Raw genomic sequence first — 17,298 nt, 5'->3', positions numbered from 1 at the left:
CAGAAATCCGCCCCGAAAAAGATAAAAAATAAAGTGTTTTTTTTTTGTTTGTTGTTTTTTGTTTTGTGTTTTGTGTTTCTTTTTATTAATATTTAGCTAATGTCTATGTTGGCTGATGTGTGCTATTTTGTTATATCGGTCTACTTTAACTGTCAGCTGTTTAATGCTAAATGTTTAATGCTAAATGCTAATCATCTATTTCATTCTTCTTATTGATTAGGAAAACGGTATCTCTTAATGTCCAGGTGTTGAAATAAATCAATTTTTGAAATCATATCATGTCCACCGTCTGAAATAAACCAAAAACATGTTCTACGGTTATTTAGAAGAACGAAAACTATAGATAGTTGATCCATGAGTATTAAAATAATGATTTTATCAAACTCCATTGCTCTATGATATTGTAGTAGGGCAGTGTATAATGGTTCGCATATACTTCCTTGCTATCGAACTAGATTTTATAGCGACGTATTAGAGTGTCCGGCTTAGGTGTGAGAGGTCCCGGGTTTGATTTCCGGTCAGGGCTGAAGTATTTTCAGTCTGTTACATTTGGCGCATTTGGTATTCATTATCATGCATATTGCATTAACAATTTGCATTTATCTTTTAATTTGTGAGCAAAAGACAGCTGGACGAGAAGGGATTCAATTTCAAATAGTCTGAAAACGTTGGTTTAAACATATTTTGATATATCAACTAGACTAGATGAAAAGATCTGGTAGTAGACTGAATACACGTATGATTAAACTGTCTTGTCCTACATAACTATGTTTATATTAATATAAACCTGATATGTCAGTAGATGGAATGAGATAGTAAATTGCGTTTTCAAAACCTTTTAAGGAAGAATGTTTGTGGAAGGCCGGTGCACCATGCTAATTGCTAAAAATTTAGAGCCTGATATTTAATGCTAAATGCAAAATATTTACAGCTAAATACCAAATACATAATGTCAAATGTTGAATGCCAAATGTTCAACGTTAAATATTTATTGGTATTTGTCAAATGAAAAAAGCCTAATGCCAATTAATTTAACTTTAGGAGTTAAGGAACTGTATCTCGTAAACTAATGAATGTAAACTCTCAAATATTTTAACACATAAATGCTCTACTTATCCGATTTGAGGCAACAACGTCTTTTATAGCTCATGCAAACGAAATGATTATGAGTACAAAAAAGGCAATGGCAAATGTGCATTAAATAGTCTATTGATATATTCAGTTCTTTATTTACATCAGCATTTAGCAGCAATTCTTTGGCATGCAATGTCCTGCATTTCGCAATTAGCATAATAGGCGATGGAGCTTGGATGGCCATTGCACCATTCTATTTGCCAAATAGTAAGACTTAGTGCAAAGTGCAATTTGCCAATTGCTTAATGTCAAACGTTGACTATTAAACGACAATGATAATTGCTAACTGTTAATTGCGAAATGCGAAACAATATTATGCCAGGTCATTCCATTGCAGGCCATACTAAATGTTTTCAATGGTTAGCGACCCTATCATTTTCGAAACCTACCTAATAGAAAGGAAAAAAACACAAAAGTAGGCAAAGCTGGTTTTTGTCAGTGTTTGATACACACATTTGACCATGTCACATTTACGTTTGCCTGGTTCTGTTATAACTCCTCTTTCTTCCCAGTCTCCTTCTTTCTTGCAGTACTGTCTGTTTTGAAGTGCAGAACCATTTGCTTTTTCCAAGTGCATTCGTGGATTGAATTTCTTCACAGATGATCTTCTCTTTGGTTTGTGAAGCTGGAAATAGCCTTGCAGATGTGGTGTTTTTCCTTCTTCTTTGCCTTCTTTGCCAATGATGATGTATGAGTATCTTCCTTCGAAGTGAATCAAGTTTTTGTATTCATTGTCAGTGTAATTGTTCAAAGTAAAACACCAATTTCTGTAAGCAGCTTCACGTACCTTTCTTTTAACTGGCTTTGTTTTTCTAGCTTTGTGTACATGATAGTTGTTTTCTGGATGACATTCTTCTGTGCATTCTTTATTCCGTAACATGCATCCTCCTTCTGTTTTACATCTTTCATCATCAGAATGATATAAACATTCCTCATTTTCTCTTTTGCTGTAATGCATGACTGTTTTATTCAGATGTCTATTTGCCATAGTAGAAATGATTGCTCAAGTGTCGAATTTCTATTGTCTGATACGAAAAATATCTTTTTCAATCCATCTGGCCTTTCTGACTTGGTTAATACAAAGTAGGCGTGGTTTAAAATGCGACATTTGATTGGTCCCCCAAAACAATTTTCGATAGAGGGAGTGTGTGAATATGCATTCTAAGTGTCATTCTGTATCAAGAACGATGAACAGTGCAGCCGCATTTTTAATGAGATCTCTCATGACAGAGAGCCGTCGCATGCATTGGAAACATTTGTTTATACAAGCGAGAGCATAGTGTGAAGAGCTCAAAAACTTATCGAAAAAAATAGGATAACGTGGTAACTTGTATCAACTTGGATCATGGACGATACCTTCTTAATTCAGAGTAGCAGTCGGCACTATCGCTACTTAACTTGTGGGAAAACGAAATCAGAGGAGGCGGCGAATCGAAACAGATATGTCGGACGTAAATAGTGCTGCGTCTGCGTGATTCCCTTTTGCGAGAATCAAGGCTTGCTGAGGGATGAAATGGTGAGTTGACACTTTGAGATTGTCAGTTTGAATTTCGAAATTGAATCGATACTTTTATAGTAATACGGATTGTTGAATTGACCATGTAACAACTTTGTAAAAACAACTGACGCCCAAACCCCCCCCCCCCCCCCCCCCCCCCCCCCCCTTGTTTATGTTTTCTGTTTCAGACAACATGGACAAAGCGAAGAAACAGTTCACACTAACAGACCCATCGTCATAAGCGATGAGGACAATGACGAGTTGCCAGACATCATCAGTCCGACCATGAGTACTTATCGTAATCCCAAAAACACAAGCTTAAAACCTGACACGTGGCCTTACATCATCAACGGTTTGCCAGCTGTACATAGAGCGAATCGGCTTGGGAAAGGAGGGGGAACATGAGCTACTGGTGGCTCATCAGAGAGAAACTGTCCGAAGCCAAGCAAGAGGCAAGGGGACGAAATGATGCTGTGCATAATATGCTTGTCGCACAAAATGATATACATTTAGTGACTTGCGGTCACACATTTTGCGAAAGACTGCGTCGACCGATAAAAGCAAAGGGCAAGTGCTGCTTTTGCAATGCAAAAATAAGTCGAGCGTTAAAAGTGTGACTAAACGATTGATACTTTTGCTTCGTTGTGATGAAAGATGATAATACATTGGAAATAAATGTTCAGAAACAGTGCCCGTGTCTTACTTTGTCATTTAGTAATGCAAAAAATAGCAATCCCACCTAGGTTAGAGCAGATTTGAAACAATGTCAAACCTAATCAGACTCGGTTATGTCATATGTTTCTGTTACAAGTCGTACTAAGAACACTGTCTCGAATCCGTATGGTTAAACTTTTTTCATTATAGATACTGTTCTCGCCTTGAGAAATATAAATAGGCATATGTCAACTCTTACTGAGAAAACGTTGCATGAATAATGGCCTTGTATGTGTTATATCAATTTCTGTTCGTGGTAAGAAAACATGCCAGGTTGCCTAATCACCTAAAAAAGCTGTGATTTCTTTGTTTTTAAGTTTGTGTCAATTTCAAAGCAAAAAGGATGGTCTAAAACTAGGCTTCACCGGGTCTTAAGCATGTAAAACATTGTTTTGTCCAATTCTCAAGTATGAATTGACATTTCGTTTTCAATATTAAAGCTTATCAGACATCTGCCTGAGGTACGTAGCCGACGTATTCGTTCAGCTTCGCAATATCACCTGTTTTAGAAAAATGTAAGTACCAAAAATTTCCGTGGCTCTGCATTTAACGGGCTTGCCACCGTCATGTTGCCAAGTATCACCATCTGAGAATTCAAGGTAGTAGCTTATAAATGTAGTTACATTGAGATTCACCGAGGGTTTATTACTGGACCTGGCTGCATTACAGAATTTGGGGATAGAGGAATAGATAGAGAAAGAAGACTTGCGAAACATTATGTTTCATATACCACATTGGCATATAATAATGTCATGTAAAAAAAAAAAAAAAAATCATAAAACTCGCATTGTCAGTGCAGGCGAGAGTGATTGTGTTGCAACGAGACGCTAAAAAAAATATTATTTATGAAAATTGGCTTCTTACTCTCAAAAGATGCTTGTTGCTTAGTTCAAATCAACAACGACTATGAATGCAAGAGAAGCCTCTATCTTTACGTTTGAAACGGCACACGTGTGCAGCACCAAAAACTAGAGTTGTTGGTTCAATTGCGAAGGATGGAGAATCACACAAAAGGTGTTTGCATCTGATTTCGAAACGAACAATGAAGCAGAGCGAGCGAAACTTGAAGACGAATAAACCATTCCTGACGACTTTCAGTGTCGGAAATACGTCCAACTCGAAATCAGAAAAGAGTGCATGAACGAGTGCTTAGAGTGAGCAATCACGCTTACAACTGGAGCAACTATCTCGTTCGTGAAAAGACTTGTAGCCTAATCAGTACGAACTTGCAGACTCACGTTTGCAGACAATTTAGTGACATTCCAATGGCATTCAGGAATGGTCGCCAATGACGAATCTGGTATTTCGATAACAAGATGACATCGATTAAAACAGCAGCTTGTAAGAACTTTGTACCTTGTACAAGTCGGCGTTAACGAATCAAAAGAAGATGAAAAAAGTTCTTCAAGACTGTGACTTTTGAAAGACAAAAGACGATACGAATTCCGAGTCAGGAGCGTTCCGAAATTCAAAAACAATTTATTCGTTCATTTGAAGGAGGACGGCATGACGATAAGATACATTACTCCACTGTATTGCAGCCATGACGGACATTTTACTACGCGAAGGAAGGATGTAAGAAATCGATTTCTGCGTTGTCTAAAACCAGTGTGTCAAACTGCCACCTTTAGTAACATGCCGTTAAGTTCGTCATGACAGCGAAAGGAAGTTCGTCTTACTTATACCGTGCGACCAAATTACACGAGGAGCAATCGGTACGACGAACCATTCGATTCTATGTGTGGAATCGAGCTGGCGGAAGACTTTTTGACAATATCGATCCACAAAGCCGGCATATCAAATTGCATCTCGATGTAAGCGCCATCTAAGCCTGTTCGTAACGGACAAGGAAAAAGGGGAAAAAAATGGCACAGGAAGAAAAAGAAAAGTCAGCGGCCGGGTCGGTTAGCACCATAGACAAGATTGACAGTCTGCACGCAAAGATAGGCTATGTTAACTTCAAAAATGCAAGCAGCCATAACGGCGAATGCAGCCCCAAGCAAAAGAAGATCGGCCAAGACAATTAACAAAGGTGTTATTATTCGATAGGTAATGATATCAGATTTGGGTGCATCTTCGTGTTCATACAACCTGATGCAATATCGTACGTAGCCATTGGAGAGATCGGCATTACCTTAGTTTCATTCGCTAGGCAATGTGATGGAAAACGAAGGCGTATCTTCAAGAAGTCTGTACGGCACTGACAGTGGGAATCATGACACAGTTTCGTTTTGAGAGACTTTTGCATCGTGCCAAATGGCACGAAGACTAACATAATCATTCAGGAAGAAAGCTACCACCTATAAAACATGCAGTGAATGTGGAAACGATAAACAACAAATTTGGAGGTAGCGAATCGTTCATGTGCACTAATCCTGCCTGCGATTACATTTCAAACTGAGACGTTAATGTGCAAAGAACATTCTTAAGGAAGTCTCTCGGTTATAGGCCCCAATTAAACGTACGTCCGTGAACTGTGAACATTGGAAATGATGTTAAAATCGGTTTGGACTGCCGAATTCCAGATGAACCTTATGTATAGGGGAGCATGGGCGAATAAAAAGGGTCATATGACGCAGGTTAAAATGATTTTGACCGTCTAGTTATTTCGCGACAGACTTCTCTGTTTTACTGGTTTTTTATGGTGCTAATGTCTTGTATACATTTATCAACGAAGACTTTGGTATTTTACTGAATGTTTGAACCTGTTGCAGTTATTGAATATAAGATGTTTGTATCACAAATGTCCCACAACGCTTTAGATCAGAAATTGCATAGTGTTTTTGGCAGCGAAAAAAAATGCATGTATTCAAAAAATAGTCGGTTTTATCGATCTGTAAAGTGTTACAAGTACGTTGTTTATGCCTTGTTCATTTCAATCAAAGATTTTAGCATGCACTTGATAGGGCTTTGAAGCTGTACAATTCATTGAAATGGGCTGTTTTGAGGCAAAATGTGCACAGTGTTGTATTATCTTGTAACTCTTGGGATTGTGCTTGTAAATCATATAAGGAGCAGTTCTGGATTTGCCATTGTGTGTTACAATACAGATTACAACATTTCTCTATTGAATTAAATGTTCAAAACATAATGAGTCATTGAGGTTAAGGAGATTCACTGTTTATACAGTACCTGTTAGTAATCGAAAACTGGCACCGTTTGCCACTGTATATGAGAACTGATAACCAGAAATTCCTGGTTATTGCTCAGTTATAATCTGTTCATTGAAATAAAAATCAAATCAATGTTGATGAACAGTATGAGACTTTATTTACGGAACGGGGTTCATGTTTTCATAGTTAAGTCATTTAGTAAAAACATTTATTTCTATTCAATTTCTTACACGCTGGTGGTCTAATAATAATGTTAAAATGTTCGTAGACCTTTTACTACTCCAATCCATCATTTTGGGTTCAGTCCTGATGTTACAAGTACATATCGAATTTGGGTCCTAACTGTGCTACTCACACTCGAGTTCTTTATCAGAATGATAAGTACTCATGTATTTTCTAAGCATGTACATCCATGTTAAATTATTACATATGCCAAGTCTGTCTTATTTTTGTTTTGTCCTCGTTATTCAAGTAAGACATCGTCTTTGCAGTCTGAAAATCTCGTAAACGGCCACTCTACATCAATCAAAGATTCACTGTTGGTATTGTTTGAGTAGTCCACATTCAAACTGTCCTGTTCTTGATGTTGGCTGTGAATCATTCCATCCAAGTTTCTACCGAAATTCCAAGATGTAGTCTACTAATATTTGCTTCGTTAATCGACACCTTGGATGTGTCGGACACGCCTCGCTCAGTACAGTACAAAAGGAATTCGACATTGTGTTGAATACCGCCGAGCTATTTTCATCTTGTTTTATCTATGGAAGATGCCATCCTTTCACACATTTTTATAGTGCAAAAATGTTATATAATTATAAATTCGCTCTCAAAACATCGCCCGCGGCAATGCCATTTTTTCCCTTTAAACCCACAGTGGGGCACCCCCTTGCAAAAAGTTTCATCGTAGCAACCAAAATTTATGTTCACTAATCCAGCTTTTGACACATGCTTCATTGTCATTTCTTGTGGCAGGACTCTGTCCTCTGACTCTGCTGCATCATAGTTCAAACAACAACAGTTTCGACAGACACATAGCACAGCTTCATGTAGTTACCAACAGCATGTCTGCAGCAACAAATATGCACCAAAACAACCTTTACCTCCCATAAAACACCCCCGATTTAAAGGGGGGGGGGGCTTTTTTCAGTCATTTTTCTTCTTTTCCCGGACAAAAATCACTCTAAAACACCCCACCTTCTACCACAAACATCCTTTGCAATCCAACTGTTTTTCAAATCCCATTTTGGTCTTCCCTTACCTATTATCTTTCGGATGATAAGCAAACAAAGGAAGACTTTATTTTCATCGAAAGATTGTTTTTTTTTAAAACTCATTCACATAATTTATACTTTCAACGTGGAAGGTCTCCCAATTTTAGATTGAAATGTTTTAGATTACCTGAAACCAGAAATTAATTCCAGTTGAACAAATCCAGTCTCATTTACGCAACAGGTTTCGAACGATTCGTATTATTTTTTCTTCTAACAAATTTGTAGTTATTTAAAAAAAATCATTTCATTGCGTCTTTACAGTCTATTTCAAGTCCATTTTTCTACCCGTGTTTAATTCTGCATAATTTTGAACTCTATGATCTGTTTAAAACACTTCCATGAAAATGATTTTAAATAAAGAGTTTAGAATACAAAATGTTGGACTGCATTTTCAGCAAGGAGCTTATAATTTCAATGAAATATAATATATAATTTGAATTACCATGAATAATGAATCAAATAGTATAATGTAATTTCAAAAAAGGGGCTTGGCTATTGTTTTAAAGACTAAATTATTCAATGTCATGGATAGTATATATTCATTCAAAATTAGTTAAAGGCTTTCACCGGAAACTCTTGACCTTATATAAAACTGACAAGTTAGCGTAGCTCTGGGCAGGTTAAGACATAACACCAGGAAAACTGCATCTTTAATTTGGTAATCAACAGTCTGGCCGGTGCATATAAAAAAGGGCCCAGTACTGACTTTCGGGGAGGCGAGGCGGCAGAGCCCCCAACGTGGTTTCCCAAAAACTATTTTCCCTCGTTAGGTTAATTTCAAAAAGTTATGTAATTTCATGAAAAAAACTTAAATATAAAAATTATTTTTAAACATTTTATAGAGCTAAATTTTTTGAAAGAGGAAATGAGACAAAAAAACTACTTGTCTAAAAGACCATCTTTTAAATACCTGAAATTAAATAAACATCAAAAACGAACTATTGGTCTTAAATCTTATAATGTGGTTGAAATTTCACCAAGGTTTTAAAAGTCTGGTAGCACGGTGCCATGTGGCTCTTGGGGCCCATTACGCTACTGCAACGATTTTCTTATTCAAGTTGTAAATAAATTTTACTGGAATTTTTAAAATGTGAACCCTATAATAATAACACTAATTATAATCCTCTACAGAGTTATTGTGTTTCTATTTACAAATTTATATGATAATTGTGCTTATGGATTGGATTGATAAAAAGCCACTGAATGACGACCGTAAAGGTTAGTTCCGTCCCACTGAAACAGTAAAAATTACCCGCACCTTTCCTAGATTAGTGTGCGCTGTGTAGCTGTTCCAACCCGGCTTTTTCCGCGTACCGCTTTTGCCCCCTCCCGGAATTAACGACGAAACCGAAACCCATTCTTCCTAATGCTACATTTTATTTATTACACCACGACCCCCTTCAAGAAATCGCTGTAAAACCCTATATTCCTCATACGGACTCGTGAACTTTCCCGTTGTTGAATATGGGATCCTTCTTCAGTTTCCATCCCGGGAATTTTTTAAAATTCCCTTACTTTTTTTGACGCACGCAGTCTGTGAAAGCCCCCTTTTTTCCCGTTAAATGAAATATTAAATTGAAAGACTAACTATTGTATATTTTTATATTTAAAAAATGACATTTTACATATAAAAATGATGATGTTATAAACTTAACGCTACATGTTTTTTGTCTGAATGCATTTGTCTATTTAATGACAGTCTTTATTCTTTTCATTTCAAAATTCATTATATATCTGTACATTACAGACGTAAGTGTGAAAAATAATACCATACAATTCTAATTATTTTGAAAAATCTAGAATATATTTAGCTTTTTGAAATAGAACCAATATGATACAAACAACAAAATAGTTTTAGCGCAAAGAAATGGATAGAAGATATTTGACTGATCAATATATATATATCACCGCATGAAAATAAATTCAATATTGAAAATGTATGGACTGGCGTTCACGAGTGAATATATTTTGATTCTATGGAAAAGGTAAAGGTCCTGTTTATTATAGTGTCACCCCTATTGAAAGGGCCAGCCAATTTGGCTTATGAGACACATTTTATTGTGCGTACCAATTACCTCCCAACTCCTATCACTATGCCAGGCGCCAGGCGGATAGAAATCGGTATCCATTCATTTAACTAGCTCGCGGCTCACGAACCGGCCATTTCGGAATGAGTCCCATGACAAACATCCCCCGGACGAACGCTCCACATGGGGCTCGAACCTTCGACCTCCCGATCCCTAGGCGGACGCCTTAACCACTAGGCCACGGTGACCGGTTATAAAAATGTATGTATAAAAAATTAGTTTTCTTTTCAATTCTTGTTTTTTCAATGTTTTCTCTTATCAAATATTTATCCATTTCTGTACCAGTGAAATTATATTTCTTTTTTTTTTTAATTAATTACAAACATGTAGATAAAATATGCTATTTTCAAAGCTTAAAAATCTACTTACAAAATGCTTGCTTTACTTATAAAAAATACGCATGCAGCCAGGGAGCCAGGCTAAACAAATGTGTATATTAACTTGGAGGCGCACGCTTCAGTATTTTTCTTTAAATGTAAATACATTTTTGTAGAATTTGTTCATTTTGACATATTCATCAAAATGATATTGATATAGCGCATTTTTTCATCTTAGCAGGCAGGCGAATAGTTAGGTATTTTCTGTCCTTTTCGGAACAGCAAACCTCGAAATTGGCAAATTGTTACATGTACATTTAATAAAAACCACCGTGAAGTTGGCAGTACAGCAGTAACAGTAGTTACAGTGGTTACAGTAGTTAAATGCTACTACTGCAAACAGTAGCAGCAGTTATCGGCTACAGTTGTCAGCAGTTACTGCAGTTAACTGCTACTATTGCTTGCAAATGCAAATACTGACAGTAGTAACGACAGTAATTAGCTATTACTACCAGCAGTTACAACAGTTAAATTTAACTATTGCCAGCAGTTACAGCTATTAACAGCAGTTAACGACTACTTTTGTAAGCACGTACTACAACTGCCAACAGTTACGACGACAGTTAACTGCTACTATTGCCAGCAGTTACATCAGTTACCGACTACTATTGCCAGCAGTTCCTACTTTTGCCAGCATTTACAGAAATTTACTTCTACTATTGCCACTACAACCGACAGCAGATATAATAGTTAAGTTATACTACTGCCATCAGTTGCAGCAGTCAATGGGTACAACTGCCAGCAGTTACAGCTTTTAAATGCTTCTATTGCCAGCAGTTACAGCAGTTAACAGCTACTCTTGCCAGCAGTTACAAGAGTTCAATGCTTCTATTGCCAGCAGTTATAGCAATTAACGCCTATTATTGCCAGCTGTTGCTACTATTTCCAGCAGTCACAGCAGTCTATGTCTGCAACTGCCAACAGTTACAACAGTTCAATGCTCTTATTGCCAGCAGTTGCATAAGTTAACGTCTACTATTGCCAGAAGTCACAGCAATCAATTTCTGCAATTGCCTGCAGTTACAACAGTTCAATGCTTTTATTGCCAGCAGTTATAGCAGTTAACGTCTATTATTGCCAGCTGTTACTACTATTGCCAGCAGTCACAGCAGTCCATTTCTGCAACTGCCAGCAGTTACAACAGTTCAATGCTTTTATTGCCAGCAGTTATAGCAGTTAACGTCTACTATTGCCAGGTGTTGCTACTTTTGCCACTATTGCCAGCAGTCACAGCAGTCCATTTCTGCAATTGCCAGCAATTACAACAGTTAAATGTTTTTATTGCCTGTAGTTACAGCAGTTAACCGCTGCAATTGCCATCAGTTTCTACTATTGCCTTTAATTACAGCAGTTAACTGCTACTATTGCAATTTCTTTCAGCATTGAACGGCTACTATAGCAGGCAGTTGGCACTATTGCTAGAAGTATCAGCAGTTAAAGGCTACAAATGCCAGCAGTTACAGCAATAAATAACTACTATTGCTAGCAGTTGCTACTACTGACAGCAGTTACTGCTGTTAATTACTTCTTTTGCCAGCAGGAACAGTAGTTAACGGCTACTGTTGCCAACAGTTCTAAGAGTTAACGCTATTACAAGAAGTAACGGCAGTTAACGGCTACAACTGCCAGCAATTACAGCAGTTAACGACTACTAATGTGAGCAGATGTCGTTATTGAAAAGCGACTTCGAATTAACTGAAATATAAAATAAAAAACGCGATGGCGATAGTGAAACAATAGCTGAATGGCCAGAATTGTATTTTCTATCTTTGAATATCATAGAATACAATGGTTGAGGAACGTTTCTTATCAATGTCTAAACTGAATTGTTACATTTTTATTTTGATATTAGCAATTTAGTAAAGAAGGAATAAGTGAAAATCACACAATCAATTTTAACTGATGACAAGTAAATGATCATTTTGGAAGCTTGAGCACAATGTCAGTCAACGAATCTTGTGATAAATCGTAAGGGAGATAATTTACCCCTTCCGACCGAGACTTAGATTAGGGTCAAAACGTTGGGCGTGCAATTGAAACTGGGAATAAAAATAACAACAAAATACAGCCTCAAGCCAAATTTAAGTCCCACTGTTCAGTAAAAAAGAGCGTTTAGGGAAAAACACTAAACTGGCCTCTCATAGTCCGTCACACTCTACATCGATCTCCCAGTCCGACCCAAACTCGGTCTGTATGTCTTTCCTATCTAAGGCTATAATACTTTAAGGACATTGCCGCTCCAGTCCTTGCCTCGGGTTCCTCCTAAATATGAGCTTCCCCAGAATAGTGGAAACCCGTGCCTAGTATGGGACAACCCTTTCTACAATGGCAACCCGGTCCGACACCCAAAACCCCAGTTCTCGGGCAAGCCGGGTTGTGGGTGGGGGGGGGGGAGGCAGTAAGTGACAACTGAAAAACAATAAAAAAATCGGAAATAGCCTCTACAATGGCTGGATGACACCCCGTTTCGACAGAAAGTATGGTGTAGGATTTTCGTGACAAGCCATCAGGGGGTGGGAGGAGGGGGTCATTGCATTATAATTAGATATTATACAGATGCACCCTGCATATTTTAAGCCTGTGATAAATGGATTATTATGAAACTGAAAAAAAGTTTGATATTTCGCAATATGAAAATGTAAACTCAAAAAGCATTCATCAAATAACTGATATTAGTAACGGTATATAAATGTTTTGCCCGTGGCATTTGTTATGGAAATGAAAGTCTTTAAAACGTCTTTACCTTGTCTTCTTTCAACGTTCACCATTTTTGTTTCTAGTCGCTGAATTTCATCATTAGTTGTTTTCAAAGCTTTCGTGTGATCTGAATTTTTGTCTATTTCATCTTGAAGCGTTCCTAGTAAAACACGAAATTTATTTCACATTAGTAAGAAAAGAGAAATACACCGTTTGATATGAAATCAATAACGGTTATGTATTAATAACATGCGGACGGGTATTTTTTACTTTAGTTTATTTGATATACTTAGAACATGCATATACCAAAACTTTATGAAATAACTGACTCGCGTTCAAGCCTATCCAGTTCATATTGTTAGATAAAACATTTTTTGTGTGCGGCGATATTTGATATAAAAAATGAAAGACTCTAAAACGTCTTTACCTTGTCTTCTTTCAACGTTCACCATTCTTGTTTCTAGTTGCTGAATTTCACCATTAGTTGTTTTCAAAGTTTTCGTGTGATAGTCCGATTCTTTATTAACTTTCTCTTGAAGCGTTTCTAATAAAACACGAAATTTGTTTCAAAATAGTTAAAAAAAGAATACACCGTTTGAAACTAAATGAAATCAATAATGGTTAAGAGTATTAATAAGATGCGGACGGATATTTTTCGATTAATTATATTAGATATATATTATTTAGAATATGCAGAGGCCGAAACCTTATAAAATAACTGACCCAGATTCAAGCCTTACCAATTCATACTGCAGGATAAAGCATTTTGTGCGGTATTTGATATAAACAATGAAAGACTCTAAAATGTTTTACCTTGTCTTGTTTTCAGCTGCTGGATTTCTCCGCTAGCTTTGTTTAAAGTTTTTCTGTGATGGTCGGATTCTTTGTCCATTTTCATCTTGAAGCATTTCAAGTTTTAGTCATATTCATTGGCAAATTTTGAGATGTTTTGACTAAAGTTAAAAAAAGTATCATTCGTATAACTGGAATAATTATTCAGGGCAACACTTACATTTTTTTCAGTTTCTTTTAAAATTGTTTTGAATGAGGAAACTTGTGATTCCACCGAAGTATTCAATGTTGACATTTGTAATTTTACCTTGTTTGTGAAACTTAAGAATTTCTCGTGAAGCGACATTTTTATTTTACGTAAAAATATTTTCTCTGCGGATACCATTTTGCGAACGACAGCAGACTGCTTTGTCGTCTCTTTAATTGCATTTATAGATGATTCCGATACATTAATAGCTTTCAGGTCGTTTTCCATTGCAAGTTGTGTCATATCAGAGATAGCTTTTTTATTGTTGAAAGTATTATTTTCTAGTTCTTCTATTTTGTTGTTAAGATGTTGCCACCGCATTTTCAATATTCGTTACTTCCTTATTCTTGTTTTCGATCTTCTTAACGCAGTCCTCTAATTTCGTAATTCTGTCAACCTGCTTTTCCATCTTGTTTGTGACTTCTTCTAAATGCACAATTTTATCTTCTAAATTGGCTATTTTGTGACCTTGTTCCTCTGTCTTGTTGAGGACTTCCTCTAGATTGGCTATCTTGTCAGCCTTCTTTTCCATCTTGTTAGTGTTTTTTTCTAAATTGGATATTTTAAGATCTTGTTCTTGAATCTTTTGATGGCTTCTTCGAAACTGGCCATTTTGTCAGCAGCCTGCTTTTCAATCTTGTTGGCGGCTTCTTCAAAATTGAATATTTTTATAGCATGTTCTTCAGTTTTGTTGATGGCTTCTTCGAAACTGGCCATTTTGTCAGCCTGCTTTTCCATCTTTCTGGAGGCAGCTTCTAAATTGGTTATTTTGATAGCTTGCTCTTCAAACCTGTTAATGGCTTCTTCGAAACTGGGCATTTTGTCAGCCTTCTTTTCCATCTTGTTAGTGATTTCTTCTAAATTGGATATTTTGATAGCTTGTTCTTCAATCTTGGCGATAGCTTCGTCGAAATTGGCCATTTTGTCAGCCTGCTTTTCAATCTTGTTGGTGGCATCTTCTACATTCGTTATCCTGTCAGCCTGATTTCCCATATTACGCACTGCCTCGTCAAACTCGCGCCTAAGTAGTTTATGTTCAAACATAACATCATCCATTCTTTTAAAAAGTAATTCATATAAAACGTCAGTACTAGATTCAACTGCGTTTCCTGGCATGAAGAATATGCAAGTAACGCATAATAACACGGATCTGATTTGTTTAACATCCATGATTGCTAAAAGCCTGTGCCGAGTGTTCAGAATCTTTTTATGAAAGTGATTTCAGCTGCGCGATGTTATATATTATACAACACTTAGCAGCCAAATGTACGGATGAAAGAAAGTGCCATTTAATCAATATAAACTGACTGTCATGTTTTAAGAAACTCTCAATTTTGAATTGTATACTCAATGTATATGCTGATCATACAATCGGGGAAAATAGTCGGGAAACAGAGATAAAGTATTCTGTTATGCAGGCTTTGAATAAGGACAAAAATCATTAAACGCAGTCATGTCATTTAAGCGGCTATATATAAGTTTGACTTTTATTTGATAAGACATTTCTAACACAAAGAATTATCAAATAAACAAAGAACACAGAATTTTGATTTCTACGGCCAGAAAACTGTATTGCATACGCAAACATAGAAGGACAACAAAATCGGGTGAATAATTATGGTATGAAATACACTCAAACAAAGATTAAAATGTATTTCTTTGGGATTACTGATAACCTTGTAATAAGATTTAATTAATCAAATGACTCTGTCCGCATCGGAGTCATACAACCACATAAGAACAGTACTAAAAAGTGTAATTGTATGATTATATTTGGTCGAAGAATTAAAATCAATATCACCGACGATGTGAACGATATATTGTTTTGTTTATTTCTTTGCTTGATTGTAATCAACTAACAAACAAAAACCGTGAAAACTTAGAACCGGCCTCTCTTTTAAATGTTTTGTCCAGCGCTGTTTAAGAATTACGTAGAGAAAAATCGTGTTTTAACATTACTGGTAGATCTACACGAAAAAGAGATTATACGTCCATTGAATAATTTTACGCGGGGTGCAGACGTATTATCGATTTTGTCTGTATCAATTTGTAAACCCGATATTGCTATATACATATACCCCTAATCTAAACCAGAAGATAAAATATCGTTTTTGTAAATTTGCTTTTGAGACTGAGTAAAAGGTATATGAAGCTATGTATGTTTAAAGAACTGTGTAAACTATTAAAAAATAAGAATGTTACTGCATATGTCCTGAAACATTCTGAACACCCCGCATGAAATATTATTTACTTTACCTTTGCCTATCATTGGTTGACTGCGCAACCAACATAGATTGAAAATAGCTCTATGAATTCCGGAGCTATTCGTATCGTTAATTTTTTTATCGTAAGACTGTGCGATAATGGCGTCATTTGTCGTAAGCGTGTTAGGGCTTTGATATGATATGAGTAAAGGTCGTTCTTGAAACAAGTACAATTTAACGCCGTTGTTCGTTGCGGAGCTGGAGCGGTCTTCTGCGCATGTCGGTAGTGATTATCAATTGGAGCGTACGGCTGAACTACTCAAGTTTTTGCATGTCCGCACGCATTTAGTGTATAATATGTATAATATACTGACTAAAGGTTAGGGATAGGATTACCATGGTCAGTACAAAAATATATCAATTTAAGATTCTTTCCGTCACATTGCTTGAATCCGGTATATACCGCAGTCTGTAATTTATACAGTCCTCCAGGTCTGCTTTGAGTCACACTCATATTCTAATCTGTCTTGATATGGGGGTGTAGCCTCAATTATGTATACATACAATGTTATAGGGTTAGAACTGGATAGTTATTTAATATAGTGTTTATAGGGTAACATAGTAATTATAAGCAGTATGTAACATTTTCCCAAAGGTTTTAAGTTATGCACCGACAAGTGTTTCTGGATTCTACACCAGTTTCAACTTGCAAACAGCTTCCTTAAAAGAATTAGACATAAAGGATAATTTACTTTTGACTGTAGTCATACACCGCAAACGGAGGTCGAACTTGCTGCCTGTCGATTCCAATTTTTGTGTTCATTCCACGGGGCTAGCGAAACTAAACACGTAAAATTACCGTATGTAGTTTGAAGTGGTATACTTTCTAAGAGAACGAGTTGACAACACTTGTATGATCTTAGTTAGTCTAGATAAACTATATCATTATAAATGGTGGAGAACCAACAATTATCAATATCGCTACAGTTTATGAATAATGGAAAACAATGCCCACCATAGAACGTATTTTCAGCATTAACAGTTTAAATATATCGTAGATGAAACTGCGCACTTCAATATATATATTTTTTCCTTATGCTGCTCAGCAGCGTAGAAGTCATACTTTATGGGGGGGGGGGGGGGGGGGGGGGGGCGGTGATAATT

The 17,298-nt window shown here is 36.5% G+C and overlaps 1 protein-coding gene across 1 annotated transcript; it reads right to left on the bottom strand.

Annotated features, from left to right (window-relative positions):
- Positions 1 to 12,866: 12,866 nt before the first annotated feature.
- LOC128558733 (uncharacterized) lies at positions 12,867 to 14,088 on the bottom strand. The gene is made up of 3 exons (XM_053548903.1): positions 13,705 to 14,088; positions 13,319 to 13,435; positions 12,867 to 13,051 (listed from the first exon to the last, which is right to left on the bottom strand). The coding sequence occupies exons 1-3, from the start codon at positions 13,787 to 13,789 to the stop codon at positions 12,867 to 12,869; spliced, it is 387 nt and encodes a 128-aa protein (XP_053404878.1). The 5' UTR covers positions 13,790 to 14,088.
- Between the last annotated feature and the right edge of the window lie 3,210 nt (positions 14,089 to 17,298).

The sequence above is a fragment of the Mercenaria mercenaria genome, chromosome 7 (assembly GCF_021730395.1).
Source record: "Mercenaria mercenaria strain notata chromosome 7, MADL_Memer_1, whole genome shotgun sequence".
NCBI lineage: Eukaryota > Metazoa > Mollusca > Bivalvia > Venerida > Veneridae > Mercenaria > Mercenaria mercenaria.
The sequence above is the reverse complement of the archived record's forward strand: the minus strand, read 5'-3'. Positions and strand labels throughout refer to the sequence as shown.